General features: G+C 37.0%; 2 protein-coding genes across 4 annotated transcripts; both read right to left on the reverse strand.

Moving 5' to 3' along the window:
* Positions 1-84: 84 nt before the first annotated feature.
* b3gntl1 (UDP-GlcNAc:betaGal beta-1,3-N-acetylglucosaminyltransferase-like 1) lies at positions 85-20,090 on the reverse strand. 2 transcript variants are annotated; one of them, XM_065274383.2, is made up of 12 exons: positions 19,819-20,090; positions 18,171-18,287; positions 17,543-17,642; positions 17,290-17,354; positions 12,828-12,893; positions 10,993-11,088; positions 8,939-9,034; positions 8,667-8,791; positions 7,368-7,503; positions 4,993-5,061; positions 2,720-2,794; positions 85-2,486 (listed from the first exon to the last, which is right to left on the reverse strand). In XM_065274383.2, the coding sequence occupies exons 1-12, from the start codon at positions 19,948-19,950 to the stop codon at positions 2,406-2,408; spliced, it is 1,158 nt and encodes a 385-aa protein (XP_065130455.1). In that variant the 5' UTR covers positions 19,951-20,090; the 3' UTR covers positions 85-2,405. The 2 variants fall into 2 exon arrangements, with proteins under 2 accessions (XP_065130455.1, XP_065130456.1); XM_065274384.2 differs by lacking the exons at positions 17,290-17,354; positions 17,543-17,642; positions 18,171-18,287; positions 19,819-20,090 and adding an exon at positions 13,739-13,902 and having other exon boundaries at positions 92-2,486.
* A 3,531-nt stretch (positions 20,091-23,621) lies between these two features.
* Positions 23,622-26,542, reverse strand: LOC135760398 (uncharacterized). Of its 2 annotated transcripts, none has more exons than XM_065274374.2 (3): positions 26,254-26,542; positions 25,815-26,169; positions 23,622-24,911 (listed from the first exon to the last, which is right to left on the reverse strand). In XM_065274374.2, the coding sequence occupies exons 1-3, from the start codon at positions 26,407-26,409 to the stop codon at positions 23,791-23,793; spliced, it is 1,632 nt and encodes a 543-aa protein (XP_065130446.1). In that variant the 5' UTR covers positions 26,410-26,542; the 3' UTR covers positions 23,622-23,790. The 2 variants fall into 2 exon arrangements, with proteins under 2 accessions (XP_065130446.1, XP_065130447.1); XM_065274375.2 differs by having other exon boundaries at positions 25,815-26,133; positions 26,254-26,541.
* Between the last annotated feature and the right edge of the window lie 825 nt (positions 26,543-27,367).

A 27,367-nucleotide genomic window follows, 5' to 3' on the forward strand; every position in this document is an offset into this window, starting at 1 on the left:
ACACACTGCATGTTGCATCTTTTGTTAAATAAAATGAACACTGGTAGTGTCTTTTTAGGTATGTACCATGCTCTTTATAATAAAACACATGGTAGTGTGCTACCATGCCCAAAAATACATTGCAATAATAGTACATGGTAGATGAATATAAACTCTTATAAAACTATTTGGTTTACTGGTATTTGCATTTTTAAACAAGTATATGGAAACCACATTTTTTACATTAACTATGGTAGTAATCCAGAATTTATCTTTAATTATATTTATGTACCACAGTAATATTACAGTATAATAACATGTTAAGCATTTACTACAAAAGTATCATTGTATTATCATCTGATACCAACAGTATTTGTGTGCGTATATGTTTAGCTCTATAAACACTTATATCAGTTGCTTCTGTGCAGAGCTCCTTACACAACACAAGACAGATCAAATAAAATAAAACATTAAATAAAAATTATAAAAAACATCATCATGCTGAATATAAAAATATAAGAACAGTAAATGTATAAGGACCGCAATAGGGCAATATTATTGTAATGTTGTATATGTGTAATGTGCACGCATAATTTAATACAAAAAACATAAAAGGTGTGATGTGCGTCAGGAGGAGAGTCTGTGATCTATGTACAGACATGTTTCACTGACACGTGTAATGATCGAGCCTTCATCTCTACACCATCCTAAATATTTACAGGTCGTGACCTCTGACCTGATCCCCCTCTGAAATGCACACACAACACGCTTCATCACCTGAGACACGTCAAGACTGATGACAGGCTCAACACACAAACAGACACACAAAAACGCAAACACACACACAAAGAGGAACGTGCCCGCTGACCTCAGATAATGTTTTCATAAAGCACACACACACATTCCAATCTCTCCCCCCCCCTTTCTAAAAAGAGCTCCAATCAGAGTCTGGCATGAATTAACCTGCAATTACTTAGCAAGTTATAAAACAATACACACATAATAAATACTCTAATAATGTCTCTGAGCATTTAAAAGAAATGAGCAGAATACTGAAACAAAATATCTCATAAGATTCATCCCACACTGTACAAACAGTGCAGTTGTTTCTTTAAAACATATTTTCTAACCAAGTTCAACATTAAAATGACATAGGTAAAGCCAACCTGATTCAGTCAAAATGCTTCTGACTTTAAACTATCTGAAATTACCACATTTACAGGCAACCTGACTTAAAGGGGTCTGGCTAAAAATGTGACTTTTTAAGGGTTCAAGTGCTATAATTGGGTCCCCAGTTCTTCTAACAACCTAGAAAACGTGAAAATGAAAAACCCATAGTTTTGGTAAATTATTCTCTGCAAACATCTGAAAAATTAGGTCATTTAAATTAAGCCTGTTTTGTGAGGTAGGTAGCACGACCAATTACAATAATATCGTCCCTTAATCTGCACTATCCAACCACGGCACTGCCATTTAGTGCAGAGAGAAAGAGAGAAAAAAAATTATTGACAGCACAATTGAGTTTCAATTTTAACAAACCACCATCATTGTGATCAGAGTTGCATTTCATCAGCTCATTTGCATTTTAAAGGACACTTATAATTGCTTTCACCTAAAAAATGGCAATTTTAACATGCTGTAATAAGTTGTCTGTGGGTCATTTTGAGCTAAAAACAAAAGACACCAACGACTTATTTTACAAAAAACATCTCATAACATGACCCCTTTAACATCAGTCAGTGCACATGGATTCTACACATGCAGAATTCCATGAAATGCACGGATTCGACAAAATCTAATCTAAATCAGTCAAACTGTTTAACCAGAGAAAATATAAAAAGAGCCTGCTTAAATAGATCCACAGCGACTTCCAAGGTACGCATTTTTATCGGAAATTTGTGTTTTCTGGGATCGAACCTGTGCCTTTTTGTGCAGCTAATGCAAAGCTATACTAAATGAGTTACAAGAAGATGAACTTAAGTTACCCAGTGCCCACATCTGTCTTATCTTACCTGTTAACTATGATTGCCCAATATTAAACAAGTCTTCACTGTAAGAAACTTTTTTTTCTTATTTGCCTGAAATCCCATTGCTTGTAACTTGAAGAAAAAATACTTCATTTAAGGAGTGCACACATTAAAACGATTCTTTCTCTGTGTTACAGACGCTTTTAGGCAGATTGTTCTGAGATAACCAAGCAGGGCTGCGGGAAAAAGCCTGAAGTCTGTAAGACAGGTCATCCAGAAAAGAGGGCGACATGGGGCATTAGGAATGCAAACAAACATCACTGTGTGTATGGTTATGTGTGTCTACAAGTAGGTGCTAATAGTGATGTGAGAGGTCTCTCAAGACCGATATACTGAGAAGTAAAGCATGAACAGGTTCCCAGCTCATACACACAACACACACACACTTGTGTTTTAGGTTCAGTTGAAATGGTAATAATGTTTTCCCTCTGTAAGCTTCAGGGACAGCAGATTCTCCTCCATAACTCCATCAGTCATGTCCTACATAGAGACAGAACAGGTGAATCTCATGAAAGCCTTTTTGAACATTTCACTTCATTTCACGCAGGGAGACAGTTTTTCATTATGATTAATATGAGCCTTACAGTCATTTGGACATGTATGTGTTTGTTGGTAACAGTTTCTAGTAATGTGTGTGTTTGCACTTCAGACATTTAATTATGGCCTTGTCTGCAGACCTGAGGCTTGAAAACAAACACTTAAATACAACTTACCAGTTTCACACAAACTATAAATGGAGCACATGCATTTTTGAAATGCACTACGGGAATCTTGGGTTTAGGACGTTCCTGGAAGAGATAAGAAGAAATAAATGAGTGTGTGCAGAGGGGGTGTGTTTGGATAAGACTCATTAGTTTGTGTGTGAGAGATTTGTAAATAAAACTGACACTTTTACAATCACAGATTAGTGGTTACGGTTATGTGGATGTTCTTTCATAGATAAATTTGTCTTCATGATAAAGGTTTCTCAGGAGGGGAATGTCCTTGAGGAACTATTCATGTGCAATTGTGCGATTTCTGCAAAAAATTTGTGACTCAAGATTGATTTAACAAGGATTAGTTATTGGCAAGAGTAACTGTGTACGGTTTTATAAACAGCTGTGGGCTCATTTCTGTCTCGACATAAAACTTGATTCATTACTATGGGTTTTCTCAATGTAGTGTACCATTAATAGTGGACGATCCCTGCCAGTATCAAACCAGGCCTAAATAGATTTTGAAGAACTCCTCTCTTGAACCAGCAGCTCCCAGTATTGGGAAGGCTAAAGGTCAGGTTCAGCCTCCACATGACCACTGTAAAGGTGCGGTCACACTAGACTTTGAGCATGCCAACATTTTTGAGACGTTACTGCGAATATGGTAGAGAAGCGCTTTGTCAATATAAGTTTTTTGGCTTTTTCCACCTTTGTTTTTCAGTAAAGAGAAAGGTCATGCTGTAACAGATGGGCTTTCAGCTGGTCTCCACGTGATACGAATTCGCAGGTCAAAGTTTACCAGTATTTGATACGCAGTTTGCGTTTTCGGTCTGACAATGATGCTGTGAAAGATTGTGGAACGATTGGGGCTGTAGTTTTTACCTTTACTCTTGATAGAAATTAATATTTTATAAGAAATTAAAATTGATAACCGTTACATTACAATGAAAAAAAGCAGAGTGGCTTGCTAGACGTTAAAACCGAGGGGCAACCTTCGGATCTCTCTGATGAAGCCAATACGGAAGTGCAATTCATTGACTGACCTCTAGAGGCAGGCTCCAAAAGGGAGTCAATTCCCATAGACCTCCATGTTGAAATGCCCAACTTTACAGTAAAAAATAATATGTTTACAGCCTGGTACAAAAAATGTTTTTGGTCTGTATAGCTAATTTTGCCCTTCATGACAACTGTGAGGGGGGTGAACTTTTTTGTAACTCATCCATTAAAATTATATTAAGCCTTAACTCTTTCCCCGCCTTGACGAGATATCTCGTCAATCAAGAGAAAACGCTTCCCCGCCAATGACGAGATTTTCCGTCTGTCCGCAATAATGCTATTATCAACTAGGTGGCGCCCTTCCGCAACTTTTTAAACCCGGAAGTATTGCCCTATGGCAAGCTGCTGCATGTCCGTGTCTGTTTTAAAGATCGCTCTGAATGGGATCTCTATGAAAAGTCCGTCACAAAAATGGAATTATCTCTGCTTTTTGCTCAACGTTTTTTTCAGAAACCTACCCATATTCAAAAGCTGATTACAAAAGAACTACTGAAGGTAGGATGAAACGGTTTTTTTGTTTGAAAGAAGAGGGTCTGTTCTTTCATTTGGTATATTGTATGTTTATATATTTGAAGAAGAACATTTTCTGGAAGACATTACACTTTTCACTTTTGTGAAAATCATGAAAAACGCTGGCGCTGGCTGGCAACTTTTTTTTAAAAACGCTGGCGGTGAAAGAGTTAAAGTTCTGCATAATTAAGGGCGTGGCCACTTGAGTGACAGTTAAACAGCCACTGCTGTCACTGAAGTCGACCTAAGGGAGCGTGGTTTCAGCAACCAGTCACCTCAGCTTCACCCACGTCCCGCCTCTTTACCCATGTTTGAATATCCGCGAGTGATGGGGACGGAAGACACCGCCTACTTTAAGCTTCAAAAACGATCTTCAGAAACCTATGGGTGATGTCACCATCTTTTTTTTACAGTCTATGGTTAAAACTACTATTTTCACGTACGTGCTGCACAAGATGAATCGGTATTTGACATCAATGTATCGTGAGGTTGAAACAACAGTACTGCTTCTGAATAACTCATACAATACTTTAATATCATCCACCGATCGGAAACATTGTTGAAAACATTTGGGATAATGTCAGTACACAAGTAAACAAAATATATAACACTGTGCTAGCAGTTTGTAAATACGTTGATGCTAATCTTACATAATGCGTCTTTAAGTTACAATGAAATTATCTATTGGATTTTATTAATTTATTGGATTTCTTAACACCTCTTACCTTTGACTCCTCATATGTGTAAAAGCCCTTCTGGATTTTGTTTTGGTCGACATCACAGAACGCCTTCACCTGTGTTGACACAAACGCTCTGAATTAACACTGAACGCTCACTTTTAGGGATGTGCATTTATGTCATTTTTTCATTTCGATTAATCCATAGGTCTGATGAACGAGTACTCGATTAACTGGGGGCGGGGCAATCAAAGGGGCGGGGCGTACACATCATGGTGAAAATGAAAATATTTTTATTAAAAACACTGAAATAAAACTTAATTTTGAAGAAACTATGAAAGAACAATGAACACATACTAGATTATTAATGAATTAAATGTTTTTAACAGAAATCTCTAGCAGGAATAGCTGCGTGATGAAGAAGTGAAACTAAAGGGTTAATAAGCACAAACTGCTTTCTATATGACGCACTCTACATATAGTAAGCCTTTATACAACATAAATGTACATTGTGCATCTATCTGCATAAAATGCTAGAATTCAACTAAGTTTTCAACTATGTTATGTACAGAAAGTTGTGGTTGTACTCCCGTTGTGGATGTGCACCATAACAGCGTGCTTTAAACACGTCCAGTCAAAGCTCAAGCTTCATAACATTAAGCAGCTTTAAGTCTTTTGCTATCATTTTAGCGATAAGCTGTGTCGTGTCGTCCCCTTACCTGTTCTCAGTCAAGATGTAATGCAGTGTTGTTTTTGGCAGCCCTTTTAGTTTTCGTTTTAGTCTTAGTCTTATGGACGAAAATGCTTTTAGTTTTAGTCACATTTTAGTCACTTATGAAATTGTTAGTTTTAGTCACGTTTTAGTCGACGAAAACACAAAAAGGTTTTAGTCAAGTTTTAGTCGACGAAAACGCAAAAAGGTTTTAGTCAAGTTTAAGTCAATTTTAGTAAAAAAGTATTTTTTAACAAATTAATTTAGGTTAAAAAGTGTGGTGTATTTAATACTATTAAAATGTGCATTAAGGTTCTCCCTGAGGTCTTGCCATTGTTTTAGTTGATGTGCCTTCTGCGCATGTCATAACAAAAAAGTTGAGCCTGATATACCCTCATGTTGAGTTTGTGTGTTACGCTGAGACCTCACTTATACATTTGAGAAACGCGTGCCTTGCCTTATTTAAATACACCACAAAAAGTATAGGAAATGGGCTTAGGTTTGACAAGTAGATACATGTAAAACCTTAAGCTTACCATGAAATGTGTCACAAGCCGAATGTTGAGTAAAATGTATATGATTGTTAACAGCGTGACTGGTTAGTTACCTTTACAAAAAAATATTAGCGTGATGAGCCTTCAGGTGCCGCTTGAGGTTGGTGGTATTCTTCCCATTCTTGCCCTATTTGTGGCCACATTTACCGTCGTCTCCCAATATGCATTCCGTTTTTCTGTCTGATGGATTATACTGAAAGTATGTCCATTAATCATCTCATCGTTTCCGTTTATTGGCGCCTCCGCAACGTCCTTCGAACTCGCCACAGCCGCAGGTTTGGTGTTGTTGTTTGAAATCTGGTGCGCGTGCGCAGCATGGCGGCAGCCGGGTGGTGGGCGTGACTGTGTTGACCCAAAACAAGGAGAGGAAACGGCAGCATTGCGGATACTTTTTAGCTAAAAACAGACAGATTTCACGCAAAATATGCAGAAATGACATGCATTGTAAACGTCAGACTTACATTCATTTTCGTTCCGTCTCGTCTCGTCAACGAAAACTCGAAAGCGTCTCGTCATGTTTTCGTCACCTTAGAGACATTTTTAGCTAGTCATCGTCGCGTTAGCGTCATAAAAAATAGGTGCGTCAACGAAATCATTTCGTTATCGTCATCGTTGACGAAAACAACACTGATGTAATGTCAATGCTCGTATGGCTCTCTGGTATCTCTTAACATTGATGTTTAAATATGAGATAATAACCCATTGAACTTTTGACGGCGCTGTACTTTTGCTCCTGACTGACTGTATTTCCGAAAATCAGGGCATCCTTTTAAACCAAAATGCCTCAGTGATGTGAGGTGTGACGGGCTTCACGGGATCGTCGAGTTGCCGCGCATTGCACGGATCGGGGGGTTGCCGCGTGCACGGCGGGTGCACGGAATTATCCGTTTGTTTTTGAATTATGCATGGTAACGTTACTGATGTCATATGCCGGTCTGCATAGCTCCACACGAGGTCAAACACGCATCTCCAGACCCAGTCTTTACTACCACATGCGCTTGTAATGCTAACTAGACATCCAATGCCGCCATATCCACTATAAATAAATAAATAAATAAATAAAGCCACATGATCATCGTTTTCGCACCAATCGAGTACTCGTGCCCATCCCTACTCACTTTAATGTTCATAAACATTAACTTGCTGGGGTTTATCACCTTCCTCTGATTGGTCGGAGATAAGCTGCGGTAGAGTTTTCGTCCCTGTTTCCCAGCATTCCATATGGTGAATGATTCCCATTGGCTGAGCACTCGCTCCTGCAGGAATTCCACACGGAGTCTCCAGATCGTCTCCCTGAGAACAAAAGGACAGAGTATGAGTATGAATACAAAAAATTATTACCTAAAAATGATGTTCTGGTTTTTATTACTAAAAACAAAACACTCAATTACAACAAAACTTTTTTGTGAAATAGTTCCTTTAAAATGTGTGTAACTTTTTTATTCATAAATGTATGACAACATGTAGTAAGATTACTCGAATTCAAATTAAGTCAGTAGCTGGGTTTCCATGGAAACTTAAAGCCAATCTTTTCAAAATTTGCAGAAAAACAAAAACAAAAAAATGCAATTAGGTGTAACCAGCAGCAGTTACAGCGACGATGTTAAGCCCCAATATATGGGAAGGACAACGTCAGCTGATACAGCTAGATGGCCAGTCACGTGGATTTAATGTTCGCTACGTCAGAATTTATTCTGCAAATGCGATTTCATCTCCCAATGTTTGCATTTACTCTTTTTTGCATAAATCAAAAGCCACCTCAAGTGAGCGTAAAAACATTTTTGCGAAACCAGGGATTATTATTTGAAATTCAAAACTTTAAAATGTGCATAAAAACAGGCCAAAAAAATTATTAAAAGAATAGGTTTATTTTCTGCAATAATGATATTTTTTCTAGTCAATTAAATTTAATTAAAACTGCAAACTTACAATTTGGAAAAAAATATTATCCATTTTAGTGTAGAATCAAAAACCACGCAGAACCAATGCAAAACAGTAATGCAAAAATAAAATGGTTGCTTGTATGTGTGTGAAAGCTCATCCTGTCAGCCAAGACTATGACTTCATATGAAGTAGGGTTAGAAAAAAAAAAAAACGAAGGGTCAGCAAAATTATGTTTTGTGCTTTTTAAAGAACACAAAGCGTCCTTTGTGTACATTCTTCTGACATAATAAAACTCAAAAATAAACACATTAACACAAACATATCAACTCAGAACACACACACACACACACACACACACACACACACACACACACACACACACACACACACACACACACACAGTATTGTGAGTATGAGTCCAGCTGTGGTCTGTTGGAAGGACAGTAGAAATGTATAAAATGCCAAACATGCATAGCAGATAAATACTGTCTGAACATCAGGATCCAGAAATCTTATTTTCAATCATTCTTCAATCTTTCATTTAATCAATATTGAGTGAGATTGAATCTTACTCTAGAACAGAATGCGTTGCGGCATTTTCATGATATCGATAAACCAGTAAACAGTCGTCTACTCTGACCACACCACCTCCATGACGAAGACTCTCATAGAAGAACAGCAAATCTTCTGGAACTCCCTGAGAGTGATAAATTGAGAGAGAGAGAGAGAGAGAGAGAGAGAGAGAGAGAGAGAGAGAGAGAGAGAGAGAGAGAGAGAGAGAGAGAGAGAGAGTAAAAGATAATCACAGGTTGTTTAAGAAAGTAAAGCAAAGTTTTAGCGTCACCTTTCCTCCTTCATTAAACGGACCGACTTTCTTGAACCAATCACGTGAGCAGAACCAAGTTGGCATGATGACTGTTGGCCCATGAGAGGTGTAGACCTGACAAGAGCAAAAACACACACACAAAAAAAAATGAATGGCCTTTTCACATCGAAAGCAAAACCAATATTGACTGGTTAGAAAAAACACAAATTGTATTCCACAATAATATACACAAATAAAGCTCAATGCTGGAAACCTGTGTTTCAACAATTTTAACCAAAAACAGGAAACGTTCTGTGTTTAAGCAACAGCTTTTTTGCATCCTGAAAACGCAAACTTTAAAAAAATTGTTTTCAAATTGTGCATACTTTAAACAATGGCTTGTAAATGAAAAAAGTTCTGGGATAAATGGTGACGTCATGGGCATGCGTATGATATTACGTGCATGGTCTACAGATATGCACGAGTACCTGACAACCATGACAACAATGGCCGCCTACAGGACTCCATTTGAGCTGCTCAGGATACTTAGTTTATTAACGCTTCTGCAAACAAACTTTACAAAATCTTGCCGCTGCACAGTCCAGGGTCACCTGTAACCTACTTTCTTTATTGGTCATATTGTGTATGCATCAAAATCAGATGCTTGTGTTTCTGAGTGTTTACAGCGTTACCCTGAGCAGTTCTGAGAGTGTCATAACAAAAAAAAGATGTTGCCCTCTGTTATTCCCTCTGGATGCCTGTGCGTGTGCATGTTTCACTGGATAACTTTAGCTGGAATGTGCAAATACACCCGAGAGAAACATGAAAAACAGAATGTGCAGATTTTTACATTTTCTGATGAAATGTGTGAGAGAAACGGCACCATCAAATGTTTTCTGAGCATATTAAAGCATTGACATTACTAGGGAAGTTGCAATGGTACTGAGTGTTCTAGGTAGTTGACGACTATGTCAAAAGAACCATTGTGTTACTGTAGCTTAACTAGTAGAGCACTGCACTAGCAGCAAAAAAGGTTGTGGGTATGATTCTTAGGCAATACCATAGACTATAAAAACCAATGACGTAGTGTCCGTGATGTAACTCGCAGGTTTGTGAAGAGTTTTTATTTTTAAGCAAATAGTTGGTGGAGCCTGCTGTTGCCATCTTGGCAGTACGTCACCTTGCATCACTCGCAGATAACCGAAAATGGGTAGAGGCGGGATGTGCGTGGAGTGGAATTGCCTGGTTGCTGAAACCACACCCACCTAGCTTGACGGTAGTGACAGCAGTGTCAGTTCACCTGTCACTCAAGTGGCCACGCCCTTAATTATGCAGAACTTTAATGCTGCGTTCACACCAAACGCGAATAGAGCGTCAAATTTACGTATACCGCGTCCATTTTGCCGCTTAAAATTTTGAATGCATTTGCACGTCATGAGCGAAATAGACACGCCTCAAAAGCAGGCGTTTGAAGCGAAATCCACTTCTTGTGGAAGGGGCAAAGAGTGACTCTGGGCGGGCCTGCCGCCAAGGCAGAAAGCAGGCTCCTGATTGGTTAACATGGCACAAATTGACGTCAAACTTTTCAACTCGGGCATCAGACGCGAATTCACGTCATTCGCGCTAAACGCCTCATAAAATTTTCAATTTTGGAAAAAACGTTAAATAGGGAGTAGTTTAATAATTATGGTTAGATGTTTATTCAAAAAACTAATTAGAATCTCTTTCTTTCTCAAGTATTATAACCAATATGTTCAGCTCTAAAAGGTTACACACATCTCTCTGATCTCATGACCCTCGGGATCCATTTTCCATCCGCACGTGTGGATGCTCTCGCTTACATTTCCGTGGAAAATCTGTCCCCAGGTTCGCATCCTGTTTCTACGGCGACCTACTGACCGCATGGCACGCGACCCCTCTAAACATAACACGCCTCGCCTTTCCTGACACACGCACACACATCCTGCTGACCCACCCACACACACACTGAGAAATTAATAACTTTCATTTGGTCTGCTTCGCTGATCACATTGACTTACAGTAAAGTAATTATTATTAATATGTACTAATCTGTAAACGTGTGTTTGTGTTACCTGTGTGAGGAGTTGATCTGGTGTGAGACTGTTAATCCATCTGGTGTATCGTTCAGTGGAGCCTTCAGGTACTCGACAAACTTTACAACCAACAATCTGTAACTCAACATTGCATTAGTGACTACACTGATCATCTGGCAACAAGTACAATACAGAAAGAATAATGTTTGTACAAACTCAAATATAGTCCATTTATTACGGGTAAGCAAGGGTCCACGTACAGTGCACGTGACGCAAATTTACTGTACACGCATCGCCAGATGTTTGAAACCTTTCGTTCGTTTTGGTATGTTGGAGTATGTAAGCCATGACAGCTATTACAGTTTGTCGCAATGTGCATGCGCCGTGTATGAGTCAAATTAACTATGCTTTGCAGGGCTGTGTGTTCCTGTCTGATCAGCTGCTGTTGTGTTTGGATATCAGTATGTTGCTCACTGTGATCTGAGACCAAAGGTCAAAGCAACAAATCACTTTCTCCAAATATCACTTACTGTAGTGTCATAAATAATCACTGACCCCCAATACTGCAGCTGATAAATACAACTACCATTCATATACTGTACAACATCAGAAAAAAAATGACATGCATGCCTTTCAGTTGATATATAAATTAAATCTGGGTCATTATTACATTAGAAGAGGAACAGACAATCACCCATTTCTTTAGCAAATGCATCACTACTATGAAAACAATAATATGCCCATTTGAACACAACACATATGTATATGAAGAGTTTGGTTCCAAAACGCAATAAATTCATTTTGACTCATTTCGGTAAAAACGTGTTTTCTATAACAAGAAAGTGACATGATGAAAACCACTATTTTTTGTTACAAACGTTCACATAGCATCTTTAGGTTATAATAACATAAAAAATTCTAATCCATAATTTGATTTTCCAAAGATTTGTTATAAAAATGAAAAAAAAATTCCGCAAAATGCAATAAGTCCATGACATGTTTTTTTCCTCAAAATGCTATAAATCTATGAATCAATATATAAATGTGCATTCATCGTTGCCATGTTGTATTCATTTTGTTGAATAGTGGTATACACTGATTAAAAAAATAAACATTAAATGGCATTAATCAAAACACTTACTTTGTCATATTAAGAAAACACTGCGATCATCTGTAAAATGTTTTGGTCCTGCTTGATTTTCGTTGGTTTCGCGTAAAATAATGGAAAGTTTTTCATAAGATCCTCTTAGGTCAATGTGTTAGCATGACAGAAGCTTGATGCTGTCGTGTGAGAACAAGTAACATCCGGCATTTTTCCTTCGCCCGAGCGCCTCTCTCGTAAATTATTAGATTTTGATGGCTTACGTTTCTTCCCAGTCACAGAAAACCACCACATGTTTATCAATGCCATCAAAATTACTATTTTGAAACTAAGATTCAGTGTGTATTCAAAGCGCTGCCCTTATTGTTTACAATGCGTGAAATGGTGCGCTGTGATTTGTTGAGCGGATTTATTGCATTGTGCAGAGAAGGAGGACTGGCTAATCGCGTTTTGGAAATTAAGGAAGAAACAATGACAGAATAACACTGCAAGTATTGGATTTTGCGTAAAATAAATAATTTATTTTTTAATACTAACCTGATCCAATATTAATTTTAGCTGTAACTATTTTTTTTTAAATGGCGTTTATCGCGTTTTGGACACAAGCTACATTTTTAATTACAAAAGTCTAATGTTAATACTATGTTTCTACGGAAATGTACCATGGTAGTGTGATTTTAGATTTAAGACCCCACAGATGATGAGCAGACCAGGACCATGAGCTGAAACCACCATGAGTTTAATGTATGTTAGTTTGTGTTTGTATACTTACTGTGGTGGGGTTTAACACAGCAGTTTGATGTTGTAGTTTCACTCTCTGAGGTTTCATGAGATCATCCTGCAATACACAAACATTTGTGCATTTACATTTGTGCATCAAGCAGATGCTTTCATCCAAAGCTACACATTATTTCTGTTCTGTACAATATATTATCAACCATTAGGCTTTATTTGTTATTTGTTAGAAGATTCGCCACCTTCTAAATGATGCAAAATTAAGTTTTATTTGTGGAAAAAATTTTAAGTCGCCATGAAACGGAAGTAGCGATTTGCCCTATTTTCCTTGTGGTGATGTATATCCGAGTCAAACAGCTTCTGTGGTTGCTAGGCTGAATCTTTTGAAGTTGGGTCACGTTGCTATTTGCTAATAAATGCGATATTTTCCCGGTCCCTGCCCAAGACCGGAAGTAAAAAGGCATCGTTTCGTGGAGGAGATTTTTTTTTACTAAAAATTATGTGGAAACATGTATATTTAAAAAATAATGAAGCTCACAGATAAGTTATTTGTAAAAAAAAAAAAAAAACTATATTCCAAAACAAATACAGTTTCTCATTTCAATTTAATTGCGACTTAAGCTTAAAAATTATTTGTTACCGTATAAGTGATTAAAGTAAATGTTAATGTACTCAAAATGTGCATTTTATCTTTAGAGGTTTTACAAGAATAAGACATTAAAACATACTGCAAAAACAAACAGAAGCACAAACACAGTTTTGTACATGCTTACAATGCATTAGCAACACAAATGTCAAAGGTTTGAGCCCATGCAAGGAACACACAAACGTATACTGAAAAACATTAAATGCACTGTAATTAGATGAAGAACTGTATTTTAGCTAGAACGGTAGGTTTCCAATATTCCGGTGTTGGATGAGAAAATAATTCCTGGCGTTCCTGTTAACCTCAAGGAAAGCTGATTTTGGCCCCTCTGGAAACCAGCACAAGGAAAAATCCCTCCAAAATAACCAGCCCACATATATGGCACATATATACCAGCCATAAAACATTTCAACACATACAGTATTTCAGTCCAGACAACAGAACCAAGAGTAATACATGCGTGTTTGTTTCCAGTGGTTTATAACCATATGCTGAATGGGAAAACAGTAAACCACACCCATATCTGCCAAAGTCCTCATCTGCTTTTATATAAAGGTCATTATATTACTAAACCTAGTAATAAAGTTCTCTGAATTTTCATTCTCTTTAAGTTCATCAGAGGTAATGAAAGTCAAACGATTTGGATCACCATCAGGGTGAGTAAATGATGTCAGAATTTTCACGCTTTTTTCGGGTGACCTGTCACTTTAAAACTGGAAGTGCGAAAGGCGTAGGAAAGATTATTTTTCTTCTCTTTTCGGTCTCACGCTCTTTCTTGCGACAGATTTGGATGAGATCGACTCCAGCAGCTCCACATGAGACCGTTCAGTCCCGAAGCCAGCGGGAGCCACAACATCACAGATCTCCTTACACAACAGCGCTGTAATAATAACACAACACTAAATCAAACGCAGAGGAGAGTATGTTTGGTTTATGTTCCTTTTAGAAAAACCTTGCGACAAGCGTGAGAAGATGAAGAAGATAAAAAAAACATGAGAATAAATACAATAACAATAACCCGTGGAGCTGGAGATGTCTGATATGATTTATCTTCAAATGTCCACAGGGTTTAAATAAAACCTGTATTAGCTACATTGTGGAAAGTGGTTAACATTATGAGAACAACAGCTTTAACAATAAATAATGATGTTTTTGGGAGACAACTTACTTTGTAGGTGAATTAAAAGGCACAAACCAAAAGCAATAATACCCAACAAACGGAGAAGGGACAGCTCTTCAAAGAACAAATACAATTTATTTTATTATAATATTCGCATGCGCATTTATAAGGACAAAACAATGTTATCGATGTGACATTTCTTCGTAATCAAAAAACTCCACTTACGAAACAATTAAAATGTTTGAAAACATAAACAGAGACCTCACATTGGTATTTATTTAAGCCACCAAATATTAACATCTGAGATATCCGTATGGTTAAAAACTTTTGGTAAAAACTATTTTTCATGATAAGTTTGACGTTTACATGGAATTGCTCATTTATGAGTAAAAAGATAGAAAATATTAGCTTTTTAAAATGTAAGATATAACACTTTACATTAGCATTTCATTCATTAACATGAATTAAAGAGCACCTTTTCCATTGCTAAAAATTTTTTTTTTGTTTATTTGCTATAATACAATGTGTTCTTGTGGTTTAAAACACATTATTTTCCACATACCGTACATTTTTATTTAGTTCCTTGTCCAGCTAATCCATACAATGTGATTGGCCTGAATACCTCTGACATCAGCCAGAAATGTGACGCTCCTTACCATGTTTGAAAGATTCGGTTGCTAACAGGAGTTAACTTACAGCTGTGAGTCTGAAGCAGAGGAATTATGATAATGTCGGTCTTGTCTACATCACCGATTCCAGGAAGTAAACTGTTGCCTACAATCTGTGTGTTTGTTGTGGTCCAAGAAAAAAAAGATTTACGTTGGAGACAATAACTTGCGTCATCGTTTACTTTGGGATTTGTACCTTTTGCATATTGTTAACTTGTACTAATACACACTTACACACTTAAGGAAATGTAAAAACGTAAATCGGACAATAGGTGCTCTTTAATGCATCAATAAGCAGCAAATTTGAACAACTCATTAGTAAAAAACTAATATGGGTTTAGACCATTACCGTATTTTCTGGTCTATAAGCTGCGTTTTTTTTTTCATAACTTGGCTGGTGCTGCGTCTTATAGTCGGGTGCGCCTTGTAAGTCAGTATGAATTAATTTTGACATTTATGAGGCAAGAGACATCATTACCGTCTATAGCCGCAAGAGTCCGCTATATGCTGCTTCTGTATTTATTTAGTTCAATCGATTCAGTAATGTGGAATGATGAGTCTGCGAACTTCAAGCTATTTGGCTTGTTTGATTAATTTAGCTTATTCAACCTTCCAGGCAAGTTCTGTATGCTATGGTTTATCGTTTAAATAACTGATAATATTACTTTAACGTACAGACATCTTTTCAGCCTGCTGTTCTGTGTGCTATTGTTAAATTGAGTAACTTGCCTTTCCAGATTAAATGCCTGTTCTTCAGATTGGATTTTGCGAAATAATTTTCTAAATAAATGGGACGTATAGTCCACTGTGACATATATATGTTATTTCGTCTTAATAATGCATTTTTGAATGATGCGGCTTATACTCCGGTGCGGTTTATAGTCCGGAAAGTATGGTACATATAGTGTAAGTATTGTTATTTTATGTTAACTAATGTAAGTAACTTAATGTTGATAAATGTAATGTAAATTGAGTGTTACCTAATTAATATAATATAATAAATGTAATATTTGACCCTGGACCATGAAACCAGCCATAAGGGTAAAGTTAAAGCTTTTCATTGACGTATGTATGGTTAGGATATAAAAACATTTGGCCGAGATACAACTATATGAAAATCTGGAATCCAAGAGTGGAAAAATTTAAACAATGAGAAAATCGCCTGTAAAGTTGTCCAAATGAAGTACTTAGCAACACATTTTACTATGACAAATAGATGTTTTATATATTTACAGTAGGAAATTTACAAAATATCTTCATAGAAAATAATCTTTACTTAATATCCCAATGAATTTTGGCATAAAATTGATCATTTTCAGTTGACCCATACAATGTTTTGTTACCTATTGCTACAAATATACCTGTGCGACTTATGACTGGTTTTGTGGTCAAGGGTCAGATATAATAATGAAAGAAATTTGGGGTTGTTTAATAGATTTAACACATTTAGATATATGACATGAAGAAATGTAAACGTTCACGGAAAGTTTTCATTATAGAATAACAAACACGTGTGTATTTCTCATGATCTAGAGGACATTGAGTCCTTTCACACTCCACAGGAGATATTTCACACTCACAGCAAGAATAACATTTATCAAAACTCACAGTGTGTGTGTGTCTGTATTGAATATCACAATGAGTCAAAGGCTCTCAACTCCAATCAGTCGACATGAAACAGATGAGATTTCATCATGTTGAGAGATCCAAAACACACACACACACACACACACACACACACACACACACACACACACACACACACACACACACACACACACACACACACACACACACACACACACTAATGACAGGTCTGTCAAACAAACTGTACACTGTGGAAGTCACCTGGCTGTGTGCGTCTATGTTAATTTACACCCACATGTGTGATTTACATTTTACATTTATGAATTTGGCAGACGTTTTTATCCAAAACAACTTACAATGCAAACACTTTTTTATCGGTATGTGTGTTCCCTGGGATCGGATCCATGACCTTTGCGTTGCAAACGTAATACCAATTGAATTACAAGTAACAGGTGTCATACGTCTGTCTCACACTCACCGCGTCCTGAAAACAGAGGTATCGTCCAGAGCTCTGACACACTGCCTGGTTTTTTGCAAATCCAACTGATGAGAAATCATATATTATAAATATTAGAATAAATTGTAATGATTCATTATTATTCATAATAGGAAACAATAAAAGCCTGTCGAATCAATTTCTGATGTCTGAAACAGATGATTAATGTGTGTGTGTCTGTTTAATATTGTAAAGTACTGAAAGAAACAATAACCGATGGAAGAGAAATGCGCACCTCCTTTAGGGCTGTCTAAGTTATGTCCTGACATCACCATGGAAACGCCTCTCTTCTCGAACTTCTCACTCCAGCTTTCAATGATTTCTCTAGAGTTATCCTGACAGACAAAGAGAAACGTGATGTTTAAAAATCACTCCTCGGGCTAATATAGACCTTTCTCACAACTTCCATATTTATGACCGGAAATACGCAATCGTCGCGGAAATCTACTTCCTCCGCAGTCAAGGCAATGTAAAAAGCCGTATCTGTTCCATCAATTCCCTGTTGATGGTGAAGTTATACGGAAGTGGATTCAGGCTATCCGGCGAGACTTATAATGTGTCGTTTTAGTTAACAGTTCAGTAACAGTTAGACTCGCTCTCTACTTACCTAGAAATTTATGGACAAATTCTTCATGGAAAAAGTTTTCCTCCATTAGTCGTGTCACATCAGCAAATGTAATATTTGGCAAATCCGTTAACGAAGTTTTGTAGACTCTTTGATCCATTTTAAACTTGCCCGGGTTTATGTTTTTCTAGTGTGTTGACGCTTGACAGGAACTCCGCTTACACGACGATTACGTATTTCCGGTTACTGTGAGAAAGGTCTATTCAATCTAAAATATGTCAGTTGAGTGAGTTTGTACCGAACTGCCGTCATCATACACAGAAAGCTCCATACTGCCCTCGAAATCCTGCTGGAGTATCGCCTGCAAACACTCATCCAGCCATTCAGAGGCGTTATACACCGGCATGATTACAGACTGAAAAACACAACAAAGACAAATATGTGATGATTATGGGGAGTCCTTTATAGGAAAAGCATTTATATGACAGTTATTGATTTAACATTTGCGTGTCTAATAAAATACAAAGATTTTTTTAAATTATAGTTTATTTCTGCCTTTCTGGTTTCTGCCTTTCTTACATTATACAATAATAATATTAAAGTTGCCAAAGAATTATACAATATGTTTAGTAGTTTTCGGATATCGACATAGAAGGTTTGTGGTTTTATTAAGTGCAAAAACGATCCTAAGATGGTTTTACATGTCCATTTACAACCCTAGGATTTGCCTTTATAATGAAATGGTCTATTATTACCTTATTTGAAAGGGTCATGAATAATAATGTTGAGCTCTGCTCTGATTGGCTGTTTCTCAGAGCAGCTCCTTCAGTAGCTCTGTGTGTATGTAAACAGATCTTATGTTTGAGCCTGTATCAGATGAAGATATAGACTTTGAGGAATATTTAATAATTTGGAGATTTTTAATGGACGTTTCTGAGTGGTAAGTTTGTGGGGGTTTTTTTCAGTATGGACCTGCAAAACGTAACTGTATGTTAACGTAACGCCAATAGTAGAACTTTAGCCTAAACGCTAACATAGAGCATTAACTAGCATATAGCGCTAACTCAGCAGTCACAACTTTGTCTTAAGCATTGTAACAACTTTGTAATTAATTAAATGTGTAATTTAAAGGGCCCATGGCATGAAGATGTTAGCATTGACACTTTGTAGGTGTGAAAAAATTGTCGTTTTGGGTTTGTCCTTTAAAATGCAAATGAGAGGAGGAAGTGCAAACACTGATAACAATGATGGTGGTTTGATGCAATTCAAACTCAATTGTCCTGTCAATTATTTTTTCTCTCTGCACTCTCTGGCAGTGCTGTGGTTGGATAGTGCAGATTAAGGGGGCGATATTATAATAATACGGGCTCCTTATGACATCATAAAGACGCAAAATTTCAATGACCTATTTTTTGCTCACACCTACAAAGTGGCAATGCTAACATGTTCATGCCATGGGCCCTTTAATGTTGGCGTGTACATCTCGACCTTGACGTCACAGTTGGTGTTATGTTAAGATTGGTCTGTTTTTCCAGCGGTCTTTTGGATGCAGCTTTACATAAGAATGAGGAAACAATAGTGTTTGAGGCTCATGATATGTCATTACCATGTACAATTTTATTATTTATCTATGTCCAATAATACAGTTTTATATTTTACGGCATCTTTAAGTGTATACTGTTTAAAAGCTAAGTCTTACTTTTTCATTTTTTAGTAAACCCATATAAATTAATAAATAACACAGATGCAAATACTTTACTTTAAATACTTTTAATTTCTTTATTTTACCAACCATTTAGCCAAAAACGTTTCTTCTATGCCATGGCATGGTATCTTTATTTTTATGAGTATGCTTGTTCCCTTGTATAATGCTTTGGCAATATCGTAACTAAACATAAAGACGCAGAAAAAATATTTAAAATTGAAAACTGAGGTTAATAACTTACCACTTCATGGCTGCTGCTGCCCTCTGTTGGCTGACCGCAGTCACGTGCTCTCATCTCCGGAGGGACTCGCGTGCAGAGCCGCTTTGATTCGGACCCGGACTCTTCTTTACAGGACCTCCGTGGCCCACTCATCTCTCAAACAGAAACTAACACAACACAAACTTATCTTGAATCCGTGTTCATTTTTGCTCGTACACTGATAATAATACACATAAAACGCGAATACGGTCTGTGTTTTGATTCTTCATTGACGCCTTCACGTGCGTCGATCAGCGCAGGCGCACAGTTCACTTCCGCATGAGGGTAGAACCAGCGAGCTGATTTGTCGATGGAAAATGCGGACTTGAGTGTGATTGGTCGAATTATCTGTCAGTCACGTTGCGCAGCTGCAATTAAACCTATCACGTGTGTTATGAATTTTAAGACTTTCTAATTAAATTTTAATTATTTCTCATTAAATTTGTACATTTAGGAGATGTTAGTAAAAAAAAAAAGGGGCAGGCTAGGATAACAAACAACAAACCACGAGCAGCCGTTTAATTGTAAATTTTGTTCACTTAATGCAGATGCATCCATTATTGTGTAATTAGAAAGGCGATTAAATACGACGGAGTAACATATTGCATATTTTTGCAAAAAAACAACAACAACGTATGAGTTTAGTGTTTTTGGCACTGTGATTCTGCTGGTTAATTAAATTATATGCAATAAATAAATCTATTAATAACTTGTATTAATAAAATGCATATATCAATACGTTCAGGGATTAATAATAATTGAAAGTGATGAAGATTGCATCTTCCACCAGATGTTCATATAAAAAAAAACACAACAACAACAATACTAAGCCAGGGGTATTATAATTTATAATAAATTAAATGAAGAAGTTCCATATGAGTCTTTATTAAATCTTGATCTTTGTATATTTATAAATCAAACAGGCACAAAATATTTATTTATATACAGCACACAGTCAATTGTACATTATAAACATGCATAAGCATTGTAAGCTTACATACTACACAGTGTGATGCATTTTAAAGCTGAGGCAGAATAAAACATGTTAACAAGGCACATACTAGCAACTGAGCATACTAATCTTCTCATATTAGTGGATTTTATATTTAAAAAAAAACCATTGTTGATGTAACTACATAAGGTAAATTTTCTAACCAAAATGCATTGCAGTCATCAGGCGCCAGTTCTTGCAGCTTTGACTTTTTTAGTATGTTAAGCCATGAGGTGCATGCCACGTGGGTACAGTAGGTGGAAGTATGTACCTAAATAAGTTGGTATTTAATTACTATAGATATGGTTAAAATGTATTCTTGTCAGTAACAGCAATCAAAACAAATTATTACAGTATTTTTAAAAGCAATGAAGGTTCAACCTATTGGTTCAGCCCTTCAGAACAGTCACAGTTTCTTATGCAGCTCACGTGTGGTGTAGAAATGCTTAAGATGTTTCAAAATGCGTCATATTTTAAATATTATTTACTTTCTGTTTCTTTAAAATGCAATCTGTTCAGTTTTCAGAGTCCACACTACAATGCGAAAACTGCATTTAAATTTGTCCACTTTGGAGAACATTTTCTAAAAAGCTTTGCTTTGCTTTGCTAACAGATTTGTCTCAGTGTGGACGAGGCCAAAACAATGTCCAGATTGTTATTTGTTTTCGCTTATTTTAAAGGGGTCATTTCACAAGACTTTTTAAAGAGGTAAAATAAATCTTTGGTGTCCACAGAGTACGTATGTGATTTTTTTAGCTCAAAAATATCATATAGCTAATTTATTATAAAATTGAAACTTTGTGGGTGTGTGCAAAAATGTGGAATTTGGGTGTGTCTTATGCGAATAAAGCGAGTGAAAGTGTGTTTCCATCCAATGGCTTTAAAGCGAATAAAAACCTGTACGTAATGACGTCACATGCTAGTTTGCGATCAAATTGGTATATCGAATTGATTTGAGACATTTGAAGGTGTTTCCATTCATTTTCGCACTGAATCGCACAATATTCAAGCAAACATTTGCGAACAAAGTTTTGCTAGACAAAATGGATTGCGCCATACCACTAGTTATAAGTGCTTATGTGCCAGCTGAGCTGATAGCGACATATCAAGCTATAATAATAAGAAAATGACGTTAACATCAAATTGCTATGATGATGCAGATGCATGTAAATGCCCGACAACAACGGAGGCATTAACGTGAAATGATAGTCCGGATCAATGCTTAACGTAAATGAGAACGAAAAATATATTTCCTGAGCTTCCTAACCTTAAAAGTTAGGCCTGAAATGACCGGAGCCCGACAGAATGCAGCCCGAACCCGAAAGCACATTTAGATTGACAGCTTTTTAAAAGCCCGAACCCGCTTACAGCCAAACATTTTTTAAATGTGCGCACGCAAACAGCTTTTATCAAGAATGAGTAATTTACACATGTTTTAACATTATTTATTAATGACTAACTGGGCTACACGTCACTTGGAAGTTGAAACAAAGAAAAAAAAAGTCATCTGTATTCTGTAACATCGTAACATCTCGTTCTAAATAGGCATATGCAATACATTATAAATAGGCCAACATGCCAATAAAAACAATTATTTCTTAACGAATTAAATTAAGATAATACATTCTGAATAAGATGGTTATTTGGGAATAACGAAATTAAGATAAAGGTTCCGTGGGATTTGCTTCGCCACTTTCTTTAATGCCAACATTCCTCTGTCTAAATTATGTATTTAGTTACACATTAAACCTTTACTCACCAAGATTAGGCTACATTTTTGTTGAGGAAATTATTAAATCCACTGCAAATGGCTTCAGTGTGGTCCTGCGCTTACTGATAGGGCATCCAGCAGCATTGAACTTGACCGCTCATTTACCGTGCAAAGCCGGAGCACGAGCCCGTGTAAAATGTTAGAAATGAAGCCCGAATCCGGGTTCAGGCAAAGATCTTCAGCTCTAAAATAGCCGTTATTTTCTCTGGTAAATTAAATTTAAAATGAATCTCATCTCGTCGTTTGTCCACTTACATCTGACTTTGTTGACACACGCCTTGTGTGCCACCAGAGCGGACCTAAAACGTTTTCTTCTTTGTTTTGTGTGTGGGTTGCAACCATAAAACCTTAATCGCAAATCATTATTTATTCGGCAAATAACGTTTCCATCAGCGTTTATTGCATAAGCCATATATTGATCAAGATAAAATCCGATGAGATCGAACGTATTTCTTTTGAGTCGATATTCATGAAATTCAATCGAATTTTACTGTTTCCATAAGGCATTTTTCATTCGATATCACTTAATTCGGATAAAAACATGTGGATGGAAACATGGCTACAGATGGTGGTTTGTTGTAATTGAAACTCAATTGTGTTGTGAATGATTTTTTTCTCTCTCTCTTTCTCTCTGCACTAAATGGCTGTGGTTGGATAGTGCAGATTAAGGGGCGGTATTATTATAATAAGAGCTCCTTATGACATCATAAGGAGAGCCAAATTTCAACAACCTAATTTTTCACGTGCTTACAGAGAATGGTTTATGAAAACTAAGTTGATGGGTTGATCTTTTTCACATTTTCTAGGTTGATAGAAGCACCGGGAACCCAATTATAGCACTTAAACACGGGGGAAAAAAAATCAAATTTTTAATACCATGGCCCCTTTAATGTTTGTTTAGTCTTATTTCGAATAATTCCAAGTCATCTTGAGTCCCCCTTGGAAGCTTGTTGAGGCCGCTAATAAGCCTCGGTCCCCTGGTTAGTAAACACTGTTTTGTGTGTGCATGTGTAACTGATCGTATACTTGCAGATATATTTTTATTTGTTAATCAGCACATTGTTTATGAAAAATGCTAAAGAAAAATTCTTGAAATCATTCTTAAAAGACATTTAAAAGACATTTTTTGTTTTTGCTTCCAATCATTGAACTAATTTGGATAAACAGAAAAACAAACACTTTCCACGGAAAGCTATGAAGATTTCGGTGTCGTTTGTTCTTCAGTATGTTTCTTCTGATGACTCTGAAAACTTCCTAAATAAGCGAATCTCTCTCCACAGATCGAACAGACGTAAGGTTTCTCTCCTGTATGAACTCTCTGATGGGTCTTCAGTACATCTGATCGAGCAAACGTCTTTTCACAATGAGAGCATTTGTAAGGTTTTTCTCCTGTATGAGTTTTCTGGTGCTGTAGTAAATTATTGTGTTGCCCAAAACTCTTCCCACAAATATTACAGTGATAAGGTTTCTCTCCAGTGTGAACTCTCTGATGAACTCTGAAATGAGATGGATCAGAGAACGTCTTACCACAGTGGGAACATACATAAGGTTTCTCTCCAGTGTGAACTCTCTCGTGGACTATCAGACGAGATTTATCAGTGAAACGTTTATCACAGTATGAACACTGATGGTCCTTTTCTTCAGTGTGTGTTTTTTGGTGTGACTTCAAAGAACATGACTTCCTAAAGGTTTTTCCACATTCACTGCACTGATACGGTCTCTCATTGGTGTGCATACGCACATGTTTCTTTAGATGGGGTTTGAGGCTGAATCTCTTCTCACAGTGAGGACACTCGTGTGGTTTTTCTCCTGTGTGAATTATCAGATGAGCAACAAGATTTCCTTTGGTGCTGAAATATTTGTCACACACACTGCAGTGGAAAGACTTTTCCTCACTGTGTGTCCTCATGTGACGTTTAATATAAGATGATGTTGTAAAAAAATTCTTCCCACACTGTTCACAGTGAAACGGCTGCTGCTTATTCACTGTGTGCAGTTTTGTATAATGACCTCTCTTCTCTTGTAATGTAGTAAAGCTGATCTTACATCTCCTGCAGGTGAAGAGTTTCTGCCCGGGGGGTTTTTTCTTCTCTCTGTGCACTTTTGAATAATGACCTCTCTTCTCTTGTATGGTAGTAAAGCTGATCTTACATTTCTTGCAGTTGAAGAGTTTCTGTTCGGTGTGTTTTCTCTCATGTCTCTTTAATTGTTTCGGTGAGCTAAATGTTTTTCCACAGGTGATGCAGGAAAGAGTTTGTGTTGTCAGTCGTTCTTGTGATGTTTCTACCTCAGAACATGAATCAGTGTTCTCCTCTGAAAGAAAACGAAAAGCATTATGAAATCTCTTCTGACTCACATTTCCATAAACTGTAAACACAGGCGACAAGGGGTTAAATATAGTATAATTTCACCCTGATTACATTATCACTATTGTTATCAAAAGTTATACAAATGCATTCTTTAACAATAATATTAGGGGTGTCACGGTTCTCAAAATCCTCGATTCAATTCTAGATTTTAATTTTTTTATTGAAAGCACAAAAAATGCTATGCCATTTTTAGACTAGACTTTTATGAACTATAATATCTGACCTTGAACCCGGAGACGCCCTGCCATGTTAGTCGTGCTGCCAGTGGAAAAATATGGTACACGCACATACCTGATAAAAAGAAACTTAAAAAGTTTTGCACTTTAAAAATGTGCTTTTATTACCGTCAGACGAGATTGTGAGACTCTACCCCATTAAGTCATGTTTAAATGCTGTTTTCATTACTCAAAGCAACTGAAATAAGTTGTTGAACTAAGTTAAACAGATATCAGTTCCTCTGATCTCTGCAGTTTTTCAAATTACCGTTTCAGCAGTAACAACATAAACAAGCGGCTGTGGCGGTCCGCACGTAACTTCCGGTAAACTCCGCCAAGAATAAATAACAACAAAGTTCTTTAAACGTAGTTTATTTATATTACAAGCAACAAAACAACACATAGATTACCTACGAAACCAAAACATTTGTTATTTTCGACGAGGCATTTGTTCAAGAGATCAGTTTAGCAACTAGTCAGACCATTAAAAAAACGAAACCGGAAGTAAGGTTCGGATCCAGACGTGTATCACGTGCGTACGATGAAACCGTCTATAAAAGTTTCGAGCCTTGAAAATTCCCAAAATTTTGCAACCTTACAATGAAATATTGTAGACAATAGAGGACACATACCTGAAGGAATAAAATCATCATCATCATCGTGATTGTCTTCATCTTCCTCAGTGTGGTCTTCCTCTGCTGTGGTTTCTCTTCTTGTCTTCATCGTGAGGTTCTTGCAGTCGATGAGTTTGACTGAACACATCTTGAGTTTGGTCTGCAGGATCTGCTGCTGTTCTCCAGCGTTCCAGACAGAATCCAGAGACTCTGTGGAGGTTTGATCAGTAGATTCCTCATCCTGTAAGCCCTGATTACTGTCACACACTGTAGTGTCCTGAGCGTCTGTGGGCTTTGACTCAGTATAACAGAGTAAAGTCAGACTGAGCTCGGAATCCTGTGTGGAAGATTCACAACAAACCACATCCACATCCTCACAACACAACACACAGAGAGTAAGATTAGAAATGATTTGATGTTGTCTGATTCAGGTAAAGGATGTTTAAGCTGTACAAACCTCTCTCTTCAGTCCTTCATCTCCTCTTAACCTCAGCTTTGTCTCCAGTAACGCCACCTCTTTCTTCAGCTGAGAGATTTCTGTGATGAAATCATCAATATCCAGCATGGACAGATCAGTTCCTACTGATTTACAGCACATCTCATCTCTCATCATCAACACTAAAATACACAGAGACAAGACTCTGTTTACACTCAATAAAACACTCAAGAGAGAAAAACACTGAGGATACACAAACACATCACACGCGAGCTCTTTCTTTCTTTCTTTCTTTAGTGGGTTTATCGGCGGACTAAAGAGCTGCAGAGCGCCTCCTGCTGTACTGGAGAGAGCAGACGCTTAACAACGTCAGACTCATACTGGAATATTATAATACATAAATACATTTCAATTATAACACTAAACATATTATTACTGCAGTGCAGCCCTAAATATGGTTTACAATTCTAAAATAAAACACGCAGCGTTAGTAATAGAATAGAAAATGCAAAGAAGTTTAAAACTGAACTATAATGAATGACCCTATGGGTCCTCTTATTCAGCAATGAGTAATAAAACACAGAATTCACTGAGATGGGCTATAAAAATAAACACAAAAAAAGAGAAAGCAATTCAATTCAAATTTGTTTATATAGCGCTTTTCCACAATTGTTTAATTGTTTCAAAGCAGCCTTTACATTAATAAAAGCAGGAGAAATCACAGTAAAATATGTGGACAACATAAGAAGCAGAATATGCTGTAGTTATGTTACCAGTGACACCGAAGCTCCGAAGCGTGTGTCAAAAAAATGAACCGATTTTCATTGAAGCTTTGGATCGAAGCTTGATTCGTTCTGGCAAAATCACGTGACAAATGACTCCGAAGCTTCGTTTCACACCCACCCACGTGACTGCTTCGTTATCTTATTCAAAGGTTTGGAATTGCGCGGCGCGCCCTCATGGGTTGTATTGGAGTATTGCATTACACGGAATCGATAACTGTATAGTGAGTTTATGATATATATATATATATATATATATATATATATAGTAGTAAAAAGCCTTTTCTGCACCACTTAATACCATGATATATTTTTTTAATTGGTTCACAATTTAAACTTTTGAGACAAGGTCT

The sequence above is a fragment of the Paramisgurnus dabryanus genome, chromosome 4 (assembly GCF_030506205.2).
Source record: "Paramisgurnus dabryanus chromosome 4, PD_genome_1.1, whole genome shotgun sequence".
In the NCBI taxonomy this organism is placed as follows: Eukaryota; Metazoa; Chordata; class Actinopteri; order Cypriniformes; family Cobitidae; genus Paramisgurnus; species Paramisgurnus dabryanus.

Bases quoted from the DNA above. Each gene is read 5' to 3' on its own strand.
- b3gntl1 (XM_065274383.2), bottom strand. From the start codon at position 19,950: ATGAGTGGGCCACGGAGGTCCTGTAAAGAAGAGTCCGGGTCCGAATCA. The intron at 5,062-7,367 runs GTGATAAACCCC...GTGTCAACACAG, and splicing joins CTCCGACCAATCAGAGGAAG to GTGAAGGCGTTCTGTGATGT. The intron at 2,487-2,719 runs GTAAGTTGTATT...GTCTCTATGTAG, and splicing joins TTATAGTTTGTGTGAAACTG to GACATGACTGATGGAGTTAT.
- LOC135760398 (XM_065274374.2), bottom strand. From the start codon at position 26,409: ATGATGAGAGATGAGATGTGCTGTAAATCAGTAGGAACTGATCTGTCC. The intron at 26,170-26,253 runs GTTTGTACAGCT...TTGTGTTGTGAG, and splicing joins ATGAAGGACTGAAGAGAGAG to GATGTGGATGTGGTTTGTTG. The intron at 24,912-25,814 runs GTATGTGTCCTC...GTTTTCTTTCAG, and splicing joins TGATGATTTTATTCCTTCAG to AGGAGAACACTGATTCATGT.